Source organism: Diabrotica virgifera, chromosome 8 (assembly GCF_917563875.1).
Source record: "Diabrotica virgifera virgifera chromosome 8, PGI_DIABVI_V3a".
NCBI lineage: Eukaryota > Metazoa > Arthropoda > Insecta > Coleoptera > Chrysomelidae > Diabrotica > Diabrotica virgifera.
Genome location: NC_065450.1, coordinates 63,783,356 through 63,800,592, shown reverse-complemented (window position 1 = coordinate 63,800,592; position 17,237 = coordinate 63,783,356). Strand labels below are relative to the sequence as shown.

The window sequence follows — 17,237 nt, the reverse complement described above, 5'->3', positions numbered from 1 at the left end:
TAGTTGACGATTGATATTTAATTGCTTATTTTTTGCTGTCATTAGCCGTAAAAAACAATTTTTTTGCTCCACCCCTAACTGAGAAACAATGGTTGATGTAGCTTAATATTATGTCACATCATCGATAGCCATATCTCGCGAACCTAAATAGCTAGAAAATCGTACGACACGGCATATTTTTTTGCTAATCTATTGCTATCTGAATATGCAACATACCCCAAAACCACCCCTGCTTCCCTTACAGCTAAACAACACCCCCAAAAAACAACGAAAAATCTTGAAAAATGATTTTTGTGATATAGTTGACGGTTGAGATTTAATTGCTAATTTTTTACTGTCATTAGCCGTAAAAAACAATTTTTTTGCTCCACCCCTAACTGACAAACAATGGTTGATGTAGCTTAATATTATGTCACATCATCGATAGCCATATCTCGCGAACCTAAAGAGCTAGAAAATCGTACGACGCGGCATATTTTTTTGCTAATTTATTGCTGTCGATCTGAATATGCAACATACACCAAAACCACCCCTGCTTCCCTTACAGCTAAACAACACCCCCAAAAAACAACGAAAAATCTTGAAAAATGATTTTTGTGATATAGTTGACGGTTGAGATTTAATTGCTAATTTTTTGCTGTCATTAGCCGTAAAAAACAATTTTTTTGCTCCACCCCTAACTGACAAACAATGGTTGATGTAGCTTAATATTATGTCACCTCATCGATAGCCATATCTCGCGAACCTAAAGAGCTAGAAAATCGTACGACGCGGCATATTTTTTTGCTAATTTATTGCTGTCGATCTGCATATGCAACATACCCCAAAACCACCCCTGCTTCCCTTACAGCTAAACAACACCCCAAAAAACAACGAAAAATCTTGAAAAATGATTTTTGTGATAAAGTTGACGGATGATATTTAATTGCTAATTTTTTGCTGTCATTAGCCGCAAAAAACAATTTTTTTGCTCCACCCCTAACTGAGAAACAATGGTTGATGTAGCTTAATATTACGTCACATCAACGATAGCCATATCTCGCGAACCTAAAGAGCTAGAAAATCGTACTACGCGGCATATTTTTTTGCTAATCTATTGCTGTCGATCTGCATATGCAACATACCCTAAAACCACCCCTGCTTCCCTTACAGCTAAACAACACCCCCAAAAAACAACGAAAAATCTTGAAAAATGATTTTTGTGATATAGTTGACGGTTGATATTTAATTGCTAATTTTTTGCTGTTGATCTGCATATGCAACATACTTCAAAACCACCCCTGCTTCCCTTACAGCTAAACAACACCCCCAAAAAACAACGAAAAATCCTAAAAAATGATTCTCATGATGTGGTTGACAGTTGATGTTCAATTAAAAATTTTTTTCTATGATAAGTTCTATCGATCCATAGCTTATTTTAAATGTTTTTTAATGATACTTATGCACATGTACGTATTATAAAAATTGAGTTATCCATCGCATTTTTTCGGTATGTCAAAAAAAGTGTTTCATTTTTTGTTTATTACATTTTCTGTTATATCTCGAAAACTGCTCGATGGATTTTAATGATCCTCTTCTCTTTTTATTTTGTTAAACGTGCAAAAATATGAATTTTTCATTTTACCATATCAATGGTATAGTCCTGTCGCCAGGGGGGGTACAACGGCCTCCTGTATTCAGATGGACTTACCCAAGTTTTTTTTATATATTTTGACCTGTAGAACACGAATTTTTTGGGTAACAGTTGATCCGGATGTCGATAAGATTGTTATAAACCAAGAAGTTGAGGAGTCACATAACAGCGATTTCTCGCAAAACAAAACATTTTTTTGTATTTTTTGGGCCATTCTAACCAAAAAATGTTCCTACAAATTTTTTCGTAGGATGCATAGTTTTCGAGATATACGCGGTTGAACTTTCAAAAAAACGAAAAATTGGAATTTTTGAACCTGAAAAACTTTTGATTAAAAAATAAAATAGCAATTCTGCTTACCGCATTTGAAAGTTCAAGTCAAATTATATCGGTTTTAATTATTTGTATTGCTAAAAATGTATTATTTTATTGTTAAAACAAAGCTATAAACACCTAGTGCTTGAGTGATGTTTCAATGATTTCTCATTTAAAATCGAACGAGTACGTAGAGGAGGTAAAAGTACAAGCGGGGCTATTTCTAAGTAGCATGCATTAAAACGCATGTATTAGGCACGGGAAACACTATGTGTTTATAGCTTTTTTTAACAATCAAAAAATAAATTTGTAGCAATGCAAATATTCAAAACAGATATAATTTGACTTAAACTTTTAAAGGCGGTAAGCAGAATTGCTATTTTATTTTTTATTCAAACGTTATTCGGGTTCAAAAATTGTAATTTTTCAATTTTTTGAAAGTTCAACCGCGTTTATCTCGAAAACTATGCATCCTACGAAAAAACTTGTAGAAACATTTTTTGGTTAGAATGACCCAAAAAATACAAAAAAATGTTTTGTTTTGCGAGAAATCGCTGTTATGTAATTCCTCAACATCTTCGTTTATAACAATCTTATCGACATCCGGATCAACTGTTACCCAAAAAATTCGTGTTCTACGGGTCAAAATACATAAAAAAAACTTGGGTAAGTCCATCTGAATTAAGAAGGCCGTTGTACCCCCCCTGGCGACAGGACTAGTATTTTACCATATCAAATATAAGTCATTTCGATACCACTCCGGCTACACTCATAAAAAAAGTAGTTACCGATCTTAGATAAAGCGTTGTTGAACGAAGAAAGGCTGTTTTCTAGAGCCAAGAGTAAAATAAATTACAACCAAGAATTTTTTTTCAATACATTCTTATGAAGAATAAGTTCTTGGCTATAGTTTATTTTACTCTTTGCTGTAGAAAACAGCCTTTCTTCGTTCAAGGACGCTTTTTCTAAGATCGGATAGCTATACTTTTTTTATAAGTGTATGAAAACTCTTTCATTGTCCCCCGGACTAAAATGAATCAGCTATCAAATAATTATTTATTTTTCTTGAAAGTGATTCTTAGAAGTTTCTTTAATAACTGCATCAAATGCCGCGCCGCTATTTTATGTTTACAATGCTTAACGATGTATAAGTATATCCATGTACTAATGTACATAATGTTTATTTATGTGTAATTCAATCCCATAATTAGTCTAAAAGTGTTTTAAAGTTTTCACCCCCGTACTTCGTAGAAGAGATATGGAAGAAACAGACAATTAACGTAGTACATACATCCCATCAAATATTTATTGGACATTGATGTTATTTAAAATCATCAATAATTTACATTTGCTAATTTACATTTAATAGTTACATGCTGCTTGGAAATTTGTTATCGCTCGGACTGTCGATTTGTCGATGGGTGTGTATTACATGTCATGTAGAGATAAGAAACGCTGTTTAAGAAGTCTTGAGTCATACCAGTGCTGTTACAGCTAAATATTTGCGCAGATTGACTTCGGATATTCAATTAACGATATTTGTTTAGTACATATTTTACAATATAAATATGGCCTCTTGGCGACCATTTGAAAATGAGAAAAATATTAACCCAGAATCGAGTTGTGTTGAAAGCAGTTTAGAGTTTAAAAACAAAGACCTACATGTGCAGTGTCAACGTTGTTTTCAACATATACGAGTGCTTAAAAAAAGAAAATGATCAAAACTCCGATAGAACTATTCTAAATAAAATAAGTGAACTTACCAAACTATCAGCATCGACAATTTATCGTATAAGGGAAGGAAACGTTATAAATCACGGTTTAAAACGAATACGAACGAATCAAAAATTCAGAAAAATAGACGATGTCGATAAAAATATTCGAAAGACTGTGTATAATTTCTACAAGGAAAACAAGGTGCCTACATTACATATGATCCAATATGCACTAATAGAATATCCTAGTTATTCTTACAAATGTTTAGCAACATTGCGAAACATTTTGATAGACTGTGGGTTTAGATATAAGAAAATAAATGACAGAATGGTAATAATGGAGTGGCAGCGAATAGTCCAACTTAGGCAGGAATATTTACGCAAAATCAAAGAATATCGACAGTTTAACAGATTAATAATATATCTAGACGAGACCTGGTTTGACACACATGACGTCGTTAAGTATGGTTGGGTGGATAACTCTCAGAGCTGCAGTTTAAATACACCATGTTCAAGGGGGAAACGTATAATAAGGGCACCTCAGCACCATCTGGTGGACCTCTTTGCTTTCGGAGCTCCTAAAGACATCCATATGCTCAAATTATGCTTTTTCGCTTGTACTTTCGTACTGCATTACGTGAAATAACTTTGCATGGTTGAAAAATTGAGGTCTGGCGAAAATGCCCGGCAAATTTGAAAAATGAAATTGAAAAAATCGGATTGTATTTTTAGATTTAAAAAAAGAACTTTTCGAATTTTCCTTGTACACTAGTATTTTCGGGTTCGCAATACCCTAAAGAACAATGAAATCGAATTAAAATAAAATCGAATAAATTAAAATATTAAATGCGAATGTAACCTCACGAGAGGAAGCATATTGTCAATTTATTGATAGCAGTTTTTTAATTACAATAATTAAAATTATTTCAGGTGACATATTCCTTTTTGCGATGTATAATGATTTCGAAACAAATACACTGATTAAACTTAATCAATTACACCGCAAACTTCAGCTAAAAAATTGCGAGGGAGAAGAATTGTATTTGGTAGGAGCAATATCGTACCGGGGTTTACCGGGCACTAAATGTTCTGATCCTTTACAAAGCTGTGGACATTACATTCTATATGCATATCGTCGGGGAAATTCTGGATGGATGATGGTTGATGATTTATTAGCAAAATCAAAAAATGTCAAAAATACCACCTCTATTGTTCCAAGATTGCTTATGTATGTTAAATGTAAAAAATAAATTTTATAGTTATTTAAAACCTTTAATTAAAAATATATGTATTAGGATGAACGTTATTTCCCAAATTTAAAAATTTGGTCTTCCTAACCCCTACATCGATAGGTTACCTCGAAAAAATGAGATTCTATCTGTGAAACTCCGTAAAATATGTTATTCACTCTTATGACAACTTTCAATTTTCGATTTTTCGAGATTATTTTTTAGGGGACGTTGCAGTGCACCAAAAAATCTGAAAAAATTCATGAAGGTGCCTCCATTGACTATAAATTACCATGAATTTTTCCAGATTTTTTTATCGTAAAGATTTTTGTATAGAGAATAATATTGGATTTGCAAAATTTATATCGATTGATCAAATGGTTTCGAGATAAAAAAAAAGAGACGAAAATATTGTTTAAACGAAAATTTTTTGCTCAATTAGAAATCCAATGAAATCAATTAATTTGTGGTCATCTGATTGAATACAACCAATAAAACCAACATTATACTGAAAACAGATCCCATGGGCTGTTTTCACTCAATCATGTAGCTATGGATACCTACATTTCGTTTCATTTCGATTTTGACATTTCAAATATTCAATATTTCAAAATGTCACGGTTTGGTTGTAATACTGATGAGAATATTAATGAAATTATCGAATCAAAAATATACCAAAGAATACTGTTTACAGTAAAAAATTTGTATGGAAAGCGTTTATGGACTTTTGCAATGATAGAAAATATGAATTAGATGGAAATCGGACGGTGGAAGAATTGGCGTCGATTTTAATTTTTTTTTCATAACCAGCAAAAAATTTTTTATCCGAATAACCCTCGAACATTGATAAATGCTCAAAAAATTTTTAACAACTTTCTCAAGTTTGTTGCTTACAGGCAACAGACCTCCGCCTACAGCGTCGGTCTGTTTCCAAGCAACAAGCTTTCGAAATCTGTTATAAAATTTTTTCGAACAATAGGGAACTTGCACAATTTTTTTTATTACATAATAATGTTGAGTTTTGTTTAAAAATGAGATTTCCAAAATTTCACGTTTCAAAAACTCGTAATAACTTAGAAATACATATTTAAAGTCTTCTTCGGTATAAAATAGTTCAAACGACCCGTGACGTCACATAGTTTTACATTAGTTATTATTATGGTTATATTTCGCTGTGTCTAGGTACACGCTAACGTGTACGCCAATAAAAAAAGTTAGGTATGAAAAAAATACACGCGAATTAAACTTCATCAAGCCAGTGACGTCATTATTTAGCGTGCGCAGTGACTGTATATTTTGGTACAAGATATTTTGATATGTTTAGTGTTTGTTTGATAGAAAAATATTTGTTAAAGGAACGGAAGCAGAACTATTCAGATAGCCAGTGACGTCATTATTTAGCGTGCGCAGTGACTGTATATTTTGGTACAAGATATTTTGATATGTTTAGTGTTTGTTTGATATAAAATATTTGTTAAAGGAAGGGAAGCAGAACTATTCAGATGTTTTAAACTTAATTGTAATAAATCAATGTATATATAAAAGTATATATTTAGGTTAGCAAAATAAATATATGTATTCAGTTGACATAACACGTACAAAATATTGTTAAAATAATTTTTATACGTAAGTTAATTATTATAATCAACTATTCTAAATGGGAAATAATTTGGGAAATACGTTTTGGGGTATGTTGCATATTCAGATCGACAGCAATAAATTAGCAAAAAAATATGCCGCGTCGTACGATTTTCTAGCTCTTTAGGTTCGCGAGATATGGCTATCAATGATGTGACATAATATTAAGCTACATCAACCATTGTTTCTCAGTTAGGGGTGGAGCAAAAAATTTGTTTTTTACGGCTAATGACAGCAAAAAATTAGCAATTAAATATCAACAGTCAACTATATCACAAAAATCATTTTTCAAGATTTTTCGTTGTTTTTTGGGGGTGTTGTTTAGCTGTAAGGGAAGCAGGGGTGGTTTTGGGGTATGTTGCATATTCAGATCGACAGCAATAAATTAGCAAAAAAATATGCCGCGTCGTACGATTTTCGAGCTCTTTAGGTTCGCGAGATATGGCTATCGTTGATGTGACGTAATATTACGCTACATCAACCATTGTTTCTCGGTTAGGGGTGGAGCAAAAAAATTGTTTTTTGCGGCTAATGGCAGCAAAAAATTAGCAATTAAATATCAACCGTCAACTATATCACAAAAATCATTTTTCAAGATTTTTCTTTGTTTTTTGGGGGTGTTGTTTAGCTGTAAGGGAAGCAGGGGTGGTGTTGGGGTATGTTGCATATGCAGATCGACAGCAATAAATTAGCAAAAAAATATGCCGCGTAGTACGATTTTCTAGCTCTTTAGGTTCGCGAGATATGGCTATCGTTGATGTGACGTAATATTACGCTACATCAACCATTGTTTCTCGGTTAGGGGTGGAGCAAAAAATTTGTTTTTGTGGTAATAAATTAGCAAAAAATTAGCAAAAAATATGAAACTATTCCAAATATGGACTTATGAAATGGATGATCTGGCGTAATAGACGTGCGGTCGGACAGACCGACGGTCAGACAACCTAGGTAAAATTTCTCACCTTAAGTACCATCCTTGGATTATAAGCTTTCATTTGTCACCTCATTTGTCATTCTAGCTGGTATATTGACGGAGAAGTTGTGATCACAGACAGACAGACAGACGGGACGGACGTGGATAATTTAAAGTTTTCACATTTTTTCAAAATTGGGTGAAAACAATAAGTACTTGAAATATTTGTTGATTTAAAGTGATTTTTTTAATTTTAGTTGACGATAAAGAAGTCGGTACAATTGTTCCACCTTCAGGAGGATTTTGGCAGTTAGCAGATTTAACTTCAACAGGTCTTCAAAACCCATGGAAAAATGGTACAAAAATGGCTCCTTTTGATCAAGAATTTCATCTTCTGATAAATGTGGCTGTGGGTGGTCTCAGTTATTTTCCCGACAACGCTGTCAACACTCCAGGAAAGAAACCTTGGACCAATACATCACCATATGCTCCAGCTACATTTTGGAATGCACGAAATGAATGGTTGCCAACTTGGAAAATGGAAACCGATGAATCTCATTTAAAAATTGATTATGTGAAGGTGTGGGCGCTGTGAAAAAAACATTTTCTTGGAATATTTTGTTTTTAAATATTCCACAAAACTTCACTATATCGTTATGGTAGGGGAGCAAAGTACGCTAAATTTGCAGTCACTCAAACGTTATGGGAACCAATTAGGTTGTGATTATTAGGTCCTAAAATCAAAAAAAGTTAAGTAAAATTTTCGTAATTTTAGGGGGCGCTTTCCATTTTTTAATTTAACTTTCCATTTCTAACAATCGTTTTTTCCAATTATAGCGCCATCTATCCATAATTCGAAAAAATATCTCGAATAAAAGTGGCTTATTTTTACGTAAAGAATCCAAATCTGCAATAAAAATTTGGGTCCCATTTAAGATTTTAAAGTAACCCCCCACCCCACCTCCGTGGGGGGTCGTGTTTAGTACCATTCGATAGATTTTTCAAAAACATTTTGAAAGTGTATTTTGCAGTTTTTCGATCTGATGTTCATTTTGCGAAATATTCGATTTTTTTTTAAACTTTTTGATTCACCCATTTCCTACCCCGCTCAAATCGTCAGATTTCTGAAATATACACTCTTTTGCATGTAGTTAAGTTACCATGTCTTCGAGTATTTATTTACCTGACAATTTCGAGTATTTTAAGGATAGATTTTTTTTCGGGCCCCCCTTCGAACTTCCCTGTGTTAAGAGCCAACATATATGGTAGAGGTACATCTGCAGGGTACCAGGTTTCTCCCCATATGATAATCTGACTCGCTCGAGTAACTGCAAAAATTCCCGCTTGGGCTCCCCTACCATAACTAATAGCTCATTTTATTTTAGTTCTAATTTAAACATTTTAATAAGTTAAGTAAATTTAAATGTAAGATTTTTTATTTTTTTTTATTTATAGTTAATAATTAAAACAGTTTTGTTGTGTTTGTTTTTTTTTTATACAAAACTCTTCGATCAATGCGTCCACCAGTGATGACATCTTCTTCTTCTTCTTCTTCTTATTTTTCAAGTGTCCTGTCCGCTGAGAACATGGGCCATAGCTTAACCTCAGATTCCTGATCTTAAAATAGGTCGATTTAAGCTAACTTACCTTAGTACGAAAGTTGATAATAACCTAAATACAGGGTGTCAAAGTTAAACTTTTTTATTTTATTTATTCTTGAATATTTCCTGACAGGCATGGGATCATAACATGAAATTTCGTAAGCGGGGGTTATTTGGGATGAGAAATCTAAATTCGCCACCAAAAATGATGTGTTACCCAGAGAGCGCCCCATACGTCTTTTAGCGCTCATTTAATACCTTAAATTTTTTTTATCCCGCACTCTACATGCTTTTTGAACAAAACTTTTTATTCTCTTAATATTTGTACTTAAAAAAGGTATACTACATTTATCTCGCTAAACTCAACTGTTTTCGAGATAAATGCATTTTAAATCTGCGATACAACATAATGTCTTGCATATCATTGTAGTTAGACCCGAAAAATAAACTTGAAACCATAATAATTGTGCCAGTTCTCATATTTACGTCATTGCATCGCAAATTCCAGTTGAAGAAATTTGCGATACATTTTTGTAAGTTTTTATGGTTTTAAGTTATTTTTCGGGTGTAACTACAATGATATATTATACAAAAAATTATGTTGCCTCGCAGATTTAAAATGCGTTTATCTCGAAAACAGTTGAGTTTAGCGAGATAAATGTAGTATAACTTTTTTAAGTAAAAATATTAAGAGAATAAAAGTTTTGCTTCAAGTAGCATGTAGAGTGGATAGTAAAAAAAATTGAACCTATTAAATGAGCGCTGAAAGGCGTATGTGGCGTCCTCTGGGTAATACATCATTTTTGGTGGAGAATTTAGATTTCTCATCCCAAACAACCCCCGCTTGACAAATTTAGTGTTGTTATCCCATGCCTGTCAAGAAATATTCAAGAATAAATAAAATAAAAGTTTAACTTTGACACCCTGTATTTCGGTTATTAACAACTTTCGTACTAAGGTAAGTTAGCTTAAATCGACCTATTTTAAGCTCAGGAATCTAAGGTTAATCTATGGCCCATTATTTACCCAACATCCTGTATATTCATGGCAAGTTCGACCGATGTAAGTCAAAAAAGTTCCGGAGATTTTGGAGCCATAAATGTCTTCTCATACATAGCCCCCGCCTGCTGCTTATTTTTCTCTGGATAATAAGTTGAATGATCTTGGTGAACGATCGCGTTCACCAAAATGATAAAAATGTGAGTAAAATATTGATAGGTGGCATTTTGGCTTTCGGAAAGCACTTGGAACTAGAGAGGCAGTTTTGCTCTCCAGGTGCTTATACAGCGGTGTAGAGAAGTCGATAAAAATGTGTATTTGTGCTTTGTGGATTTTAGAAAAGCATTTGATAATGTCAATCATGAACAAGGAATAGATATTCTGCGGAAGACAGGTGTAGACGATAAGGATATTAGGATTGGGGGGTGGACCATTTGTCTACGTATCAGCCTACCTACTGGCCATCCGACCCGCAGAAAGTTCCTGACTGTTTAGATTTCTTTGTTACAAAAGGGTTCTGAAGGGGATATCTAAGTATCGAATCAAATTTTGATATAGAGTCTGATCATACTCCTGTAGTAGCAACTGTACATTCAGGAATTAAAGAAAAAGAGCCTCTGCCCAAGTTGCACAATTACAAAAAAAACTGGCAAGCTTTCAGAGAAATGGTTGAAGCAAATATTGAACTAAACGTATCACTAAAGTCACCAGAAGAACTAGAAAATGAAATCCAAAATTACACAACAACGAATCAGGAAGCTGCATGGAAATCAACACCTCCACCAACAAAAGAAAAACAAAAAATTAATTGTCCAATAAATATCAGAGAAAAAATAATTGAAAAAAGGTATCTGTGTGATACTTGGAAGCAAACTAGACATCCAGATGTTAAGTTAAGGCTCAATCGAGCAGCACGACAATTGAAGGAACTACTAAAACAACTAAAAAATAACAACGTTCAAGAATACCTAGAAAATTTAACGCCGTCAGATGCCAGCGATTATGCGCTATGGAAGGCTATAATAAAAATAAAACAGCAACATCGTCATATCCAACCAATTAGAAAATCCAACGGAGCATGGACCAGAACAAACAATGAAAAGGCAGAAATTTTCGGCGAATACCTAGAAGAAGTTTTTAAACCTATACCAGCTGCTTCAACAAATAACGCTCAAGAAATCTACAATTTCCTACAGAACCAAACCCCGACAGGAGAAAACACACTACACGTTTTACCCAAAGAAGTTCAAAACATAATCAACAATAATCTAATAAAAAGGAAAGCACCTGGCTATGACTTAATCACAGGTGAGGTAATTAAAATCTACCTACCAAAGCAATTAAAATGCTAACTCAATTGTGTAATGCGGTACTAAGGCTAAAACACTTCCCAATCCGAAAACCTCCAAATGAGCCCACTTCATATCGACCAATTAGTTTAATGCCAGTAATGTCTAAGATCATGGAAAAAATAATAGAAAAAAGACTTTCACAAATACTTACAGACAGAAATATGATACCTGACCACCAATTTGGCTTTAGGAAAGAACATGGTGCCGTCGAACAAGTTCACAGAGTGGTCAACGTTATAAATAAAACATTTGAAGAAAAAAGTGACTGTTCAGCAGCATTCCTCGATGTTAGCCAGGCTTTTGATAAAGTTTGGCATCAAGGCCTGTTGTATAAACTGAAAAAGAACTTACCAGAGGAACTATATACACTCCTTAAGTCGTATTTATCAGAAAGATACATTCAAGTGAAGTTTGAGTCAGCCTGTACAAAACTATATCCCATCAGATCAGGGGTACCGCAAGGAAGCGTTCTGGGACCACTACTGTATCTGGTTTACACAGCCGCCCTACCCATAAATCGTGATACAACGACCACCACCTTTGTAGACGATATTGCAATCCTAGCAGTACACAAAAATCCCGTCGAAGCTGCTGCAAAACTCCAGAGAGTATTAAATCAAAAAATAAATGGGCACAAAATTGGAGAATTAAATTTAATGAACAAAAATCAGACCATATTGTTTTTACAAAATGTCACAGTGAATCACCTACAGTAACAATAAATAATAAGGTAATTCCCTCAGTTACCTCTGTAAAATATCTGGGCATGCATTTGGACAGGGGATTAACCTGGAAAACCCATATATGGAACAAACGGAAACAACTGGGCATAAAATTTAGTAAGCATTATTGGCTTCTAGGGCTTAAGTCTAAGCTCACGACAAGAAATAAACTGCTAGTCTACAACACAATATTCAAATCAGTTGGGCATATGGTCTGCAGCTCTGGGAAACAGCATCCAAGTCGAATGTATCCATAATTGAGAGATTCCAGTCCAAGGTGTTACGTTCAATAATCGATGCTCCGTGGTTTTTTACTAACAGGGATATTTACAATGATCTGGAAACGAAAACCGTCAGTGATAGTGGAGTTAGGTGCAAAATACATCGTACGTCTTGAAAACCACGCGAATGTGCTTGCAATTAATTTGTTAGACAACAGTCAGGAAACAAAACGGTTAAAGAGACAGACACCATTAGATTTACCGCACAGACATTAATATTGTTACAGTAGCTAAGTTAAAGTGTGTACATACAGTAATTTAATATTATCTCTATAGAGATGTGTGGCGCTGGTCACAATCTCTTCATGTCATTATTTCTCAGATAAAATGTGCCTATTGTTATATGTTATAACAGATTGCCCAATAAACATATAAAAAAAAGATTGGGGCAAATCTACACTGGGGTCAAACAGCAAGAGCAAAAATTGGCAACGAACTTACTGAAAGTGTGTAGATCAAAAGAGATGTCCGGCAGGTGGGTGTCCCAATAAGAATGGCTCTCGGCCATATCTCAGGAACCGTTTATAGTAGAGCTTTGAAATAAAAACTTTTATAACAAAAGTTGCCTCAGGAAAAGCCTGGAAATTATTTTCATAATCGTGGGACCACCGCTAGAGGGCGTAATTGAATATCAAAAATTAAAAAATCTAAATTTTACAAAATTTTCCTAATGAATGGGCACTGGAAATCCGATCGTCGTATTCTTCATAAAATTCTACGCATATTTGATTTGACAAGTTTAGGTCTACCTTTGGAAATAAGAGGTGGGGGTGAGTGGGAACCTTGTTATGAAAAACTGGCTGTGAGTATGGTTCTGCTTAATCAAATTTTGCAAACTTGGTCTTGTTGAAGACAGATCTTTTTTGTCAATGTAAAAGTTATGATTTCGAACCAACTTACTGAGTAATATGCCAGCTAGAAGGCGTTATTTAATTTTTTTTATAAATCTAGTGTTCCTCGGAAAATATTAAATACAAACATGCATTTTTAATACCATATTACAAAATTAGACAAAATTAGCAACAGAATAGCGAAAACCGCATGTTAATACCTTTTTTATATCTCGAGATATCTTACAAAACGTGTAAATTTAAAAACATAACTGTTACTGTCACCGGTAAACGAAATAATTCATTAAAAGTAGTGTGCTATGGAAACAACAAAGAAACATTTTCCAGCTGTCAACGTATATTAGGTTTTTTCAACGCTTCTCATTTGTTTCGAGCCTCGTTCATATCTCGTATATTAATATTATACACGGATTATACGGCATATGACAGAGGCTCAAAGCAAATGAGAAGCGTTGAAAAGCCCTATTACAAAGAAATAAAAACAACTATTTAGTGATGACATAAACGTTCAAATTTTTGCCCATCATTTTCGTTGCAAACATTTACTCTTTCAAGAGTTAGATTGAACAGCAGTCTCAATTTCTGCTCTCGATATGCTTTGAATGGCGTTTAGTATTCTCTGGATAATGTATTCTAGAGTAGTGTATGATGGGCAACAATTTGAATATTTAGGTCGTCACTAAGTAGTTCTTTTTGTTCTGTGTTATATTTAATTTTAATAATATTGTTTCTCTTTATATTGTTGTTTTAATTAATTATATTTTTATACGTTGACATCTGGAAAATGTTATTTTGTTTTTTTCCACAGCACACTACTTTTCATTAACTTAGTTTACCGGTGATAGTAACAGTTATGTATAAAATTTACACGTTTCTCGAGATATCTTGAGATAGACAAAAGGTATCGACATGCGGTTTTCGCTATTCTATTGCTAATTTAATCTAATTTTATAAAGTATGATTAAAAATGCATACTTGTATTTAATATTTTCCAAAGAAAACTAGATTGCTAAAAAAAATTAAATAATGCCTCCCAGCTGGCTTATTACTTATTAGGATGGTTCATAATTATCACTCTTACATTGAAGAAAAAGATCTGTCTTCAACAAGACCCAGTTTTCAAAATTTGATTTAGCAGAACCGGACTTACAGCCATTTTTTCATAACAAGGTTCCCACTCACCCCCACCTCTTATTTGCAAAGGTAGAGTTAAACTTGTTAAATCAAATATGCGCAGAATTTGATGAAGAATACAATAATCGGATTTCCAGTGCCCCTTCATTAGGAAAATTTTGTAAAATTTAGATTTTTTTATTTTTGATATTCAATTACGCCCTCTAGCGGTGGACCCACAATTATGAAAATATTTTCCAGGCTTTTCCTGAGGCAATTTTTGTTATAAAATTTTTTATTTCAAAGCTCTACTATAAACCGTTCCTGAGATATGGCCAAGAGCCATTCTTATTGGGACAACCGGTACAATATTTATTCCGAGGAAATATTTAAAAAATGTATGAAAAATGCAAATGAGGGCATAAATTTATACGGTGAGTTAACCAACAATATAAGATATGCCGATGACACTGTGATCCTTGCCAGTAGCATAGATGAATTAGAACAGGCAATGGAAAGGGTTAATTCAGTTAGTGATGAATACGGTCTGAGTCAGTGGCGTAGCTGACAGGACCGCAGGGCCCGCAAGGCGGGGGGCGCACCGACGTTAGGAGGGGCCCCTTAAAGCCTTCGAGCTTCATACTTCTACTTTATTTAAATTAGTGACCAAAACATATTTTCCTAATAAGCATCAAAATAAAGAATTTGGAAGGAAATAATTAAGCGGATAATTGACGTAACTCTTGCCCTTCCGGGTGTAATTTAGCGTTTCGTGGATATGTTGGTAGTTTAGATGAAAGTGAATCCCAAAAAGGTAATTTTTTGTCGGTGGTTTTTTTACTAGCTCAATATGATCCTGTTTCAGCTAAATTAATCGATAAAAACAATAACTTAAAAACAAATTACTTGAGCCCCCAAATACAAAACGAAGTTATCAATTTGCTGGCTCAAGAAACTGAAAACAAATTGATAAATTTAATTAAAAAAAATTGTTTTCATTCAATAATTCTTGATACCACTCAAGATATTTCAAAACACGATCAGCTTAGTTTTGTTTTCCGTTATTAACCGTTGTTAACTTGTGATGAAAATAATTTTCTTTTCAAAGCAGAAGTTGTTGAAAGTTTTTTGGAGTTTATTCGCATTTTCGACCAAAGTGCAGGCGGTCTTGTAAATAAAATTTTAAACATGAAGTATCCATATCTCAAATGTGGTCTCGAGGTAAATAAGTACAAAAACTCGAAGAAGAACCACAAAGTTTGCAAATCGAAATTTTAAAATTTATAAAATCAAAGCACCATTCCGTACACAACTGCAGAGCAAAGGGATATGCTGGGATATGTTGTGACAAGCGTTATGAGTGGTGTATATTCAGGCATGCAAAGGCGCATAACTGACATTGAAAAAAACAGCTTCCTATGTTCATTGTGCCTCCCATAAGCTAAACCTAGTATTGAATGATGCCGTTGCTGGTGTACAGGAGTTAAGGATGAACTCGAGCCGAGCCGAGCTTTTGACAAGCTTGAACTCGGCTCGGAATTTCGAGCAGAGCTCGAGATAGAAGCTCTGCTTGAACTACGAGCTGCCAGATAAGCTCGTGGCTCGTGTCGGCTCGACTCGAATATTTCTAGTCCTGTCGCCAGGGGGGGTACAACGGCCTCCTTAATTCAGATGGACTTACCCAAGTTTTTTTTATATATTTTGACCCGCAGAATACGAATTTTTTGGGTAACAGTTGATCCGGATGTCGATAAGATTGTTATAGACAAAGAACTTGAGGAATTACATAACAGCGATTTCTCGCAAAACAAAACATCTTTTTGTATTTTTTGGGTCATTTTAAGCAAAAAATATTCCTACAAGTTTTTTCGTAGAATGCATAGTTTTCGAGATAACCGCGGTTAAACTTTCAAAAAATCGAAAAATTGTAAATTTTAAACCCGAATAACTTTTGATTAAAAAATAAAGTAGCAATTCTGCTTACCGCATTTGAAAGTTTAAGTCAAATTATATCGGTTTTGATTATTTGCATTGCTAAAAATTTATTATTTTATTGTTAAACAAAGCTGTAAACTGTAGTAAACACCTAGTATGTGAGTGATGTTTTCTATGATTTCTCATTTAAAATCGAACGAGTACGTAGAGTAGCTACAAGTGCAAGCGAGGCAATTTCTACGTAGCATGCGGTAAAACGCATGTATTAGGCACGGGAAACCTATGTGTTTATAGATTAGTTTAACAATAAAAAAATTAATTTTTAGCAATGCAAATAATCAAAACCGATATAATTTGACTTAAACTTTCAAATGCGGTAAGCAGAATTGCTACTTTATTTTTTAATCAAAAGTTATTCGGGTTCAAAAATTGCAATTTTTCGATTTTTTGAAAGTTCAACCGCGATTATCTCGAAAACTATGCATTCTACGAAAAAACTTGTAGGAATATTTTTTGCTTAAAATGACCCAAAAAATACAAAAATATGTTTTGTTTTGCGAGAAATCACTGTTATGTAATTCCTCAAGTTCTTTGTCTATAACAATCTTATCGACATCCGGATCAACTGTTACCCAAAAATTTCGTATTCTACGGGCCAAAATATATAAAAAAAACTTGGGTAAATCCATCTGAATTAAGGAGGCCGTTGTACCCCCCCTGGCGACAGGACTATTCGAGCCGGCTGGAATTTATTCCATATTTTACGGGTACATATGAGGTATATTAAAAATACATATTATTTGTAGTCTGAGTTACTTATTCTCAAACAAAAGTATCAGTCGTAGCAGAAATAAATTAATTAGAAAAAGTATTAGGCATTAGCATATGAATATGTCAAAGACAGAAAATCTTATAATAGGGGATGATGAAGAAGATCCAG

The 17,237-nt window shown here is 33.9% G+C and overlaps 1 protein-coding gene across 2 annotated transcripts in view; it reads left to right on the top strand.

Moving 5' to 3' along the window:
* LOC126890613 (beta-1,3-glucan-binding protein-like) overlaps nt 1–8,924 on the top strand; it is a 68,995-nt gene extending 60,071 nt beyond the window's left edge. For both annotated transcript variants that reach the window (XM_050659695.1, XM_050659696.1), the window contains exon 6: nt 7,701–8,924. In XM_050659695.1, the coding sequence (XP_050515652.1) occupies nt 7,701–8,038 (338 nt within the window). In that variant the 3' untranslated portion in view covers nt 8,039–8,924. The remainder of the gene's footprint in view (nt 1–7,700) is intronic.
* The last annotated feature ends 8,313 nt before the right edge of the window (nt 8,925–17,237 follow it).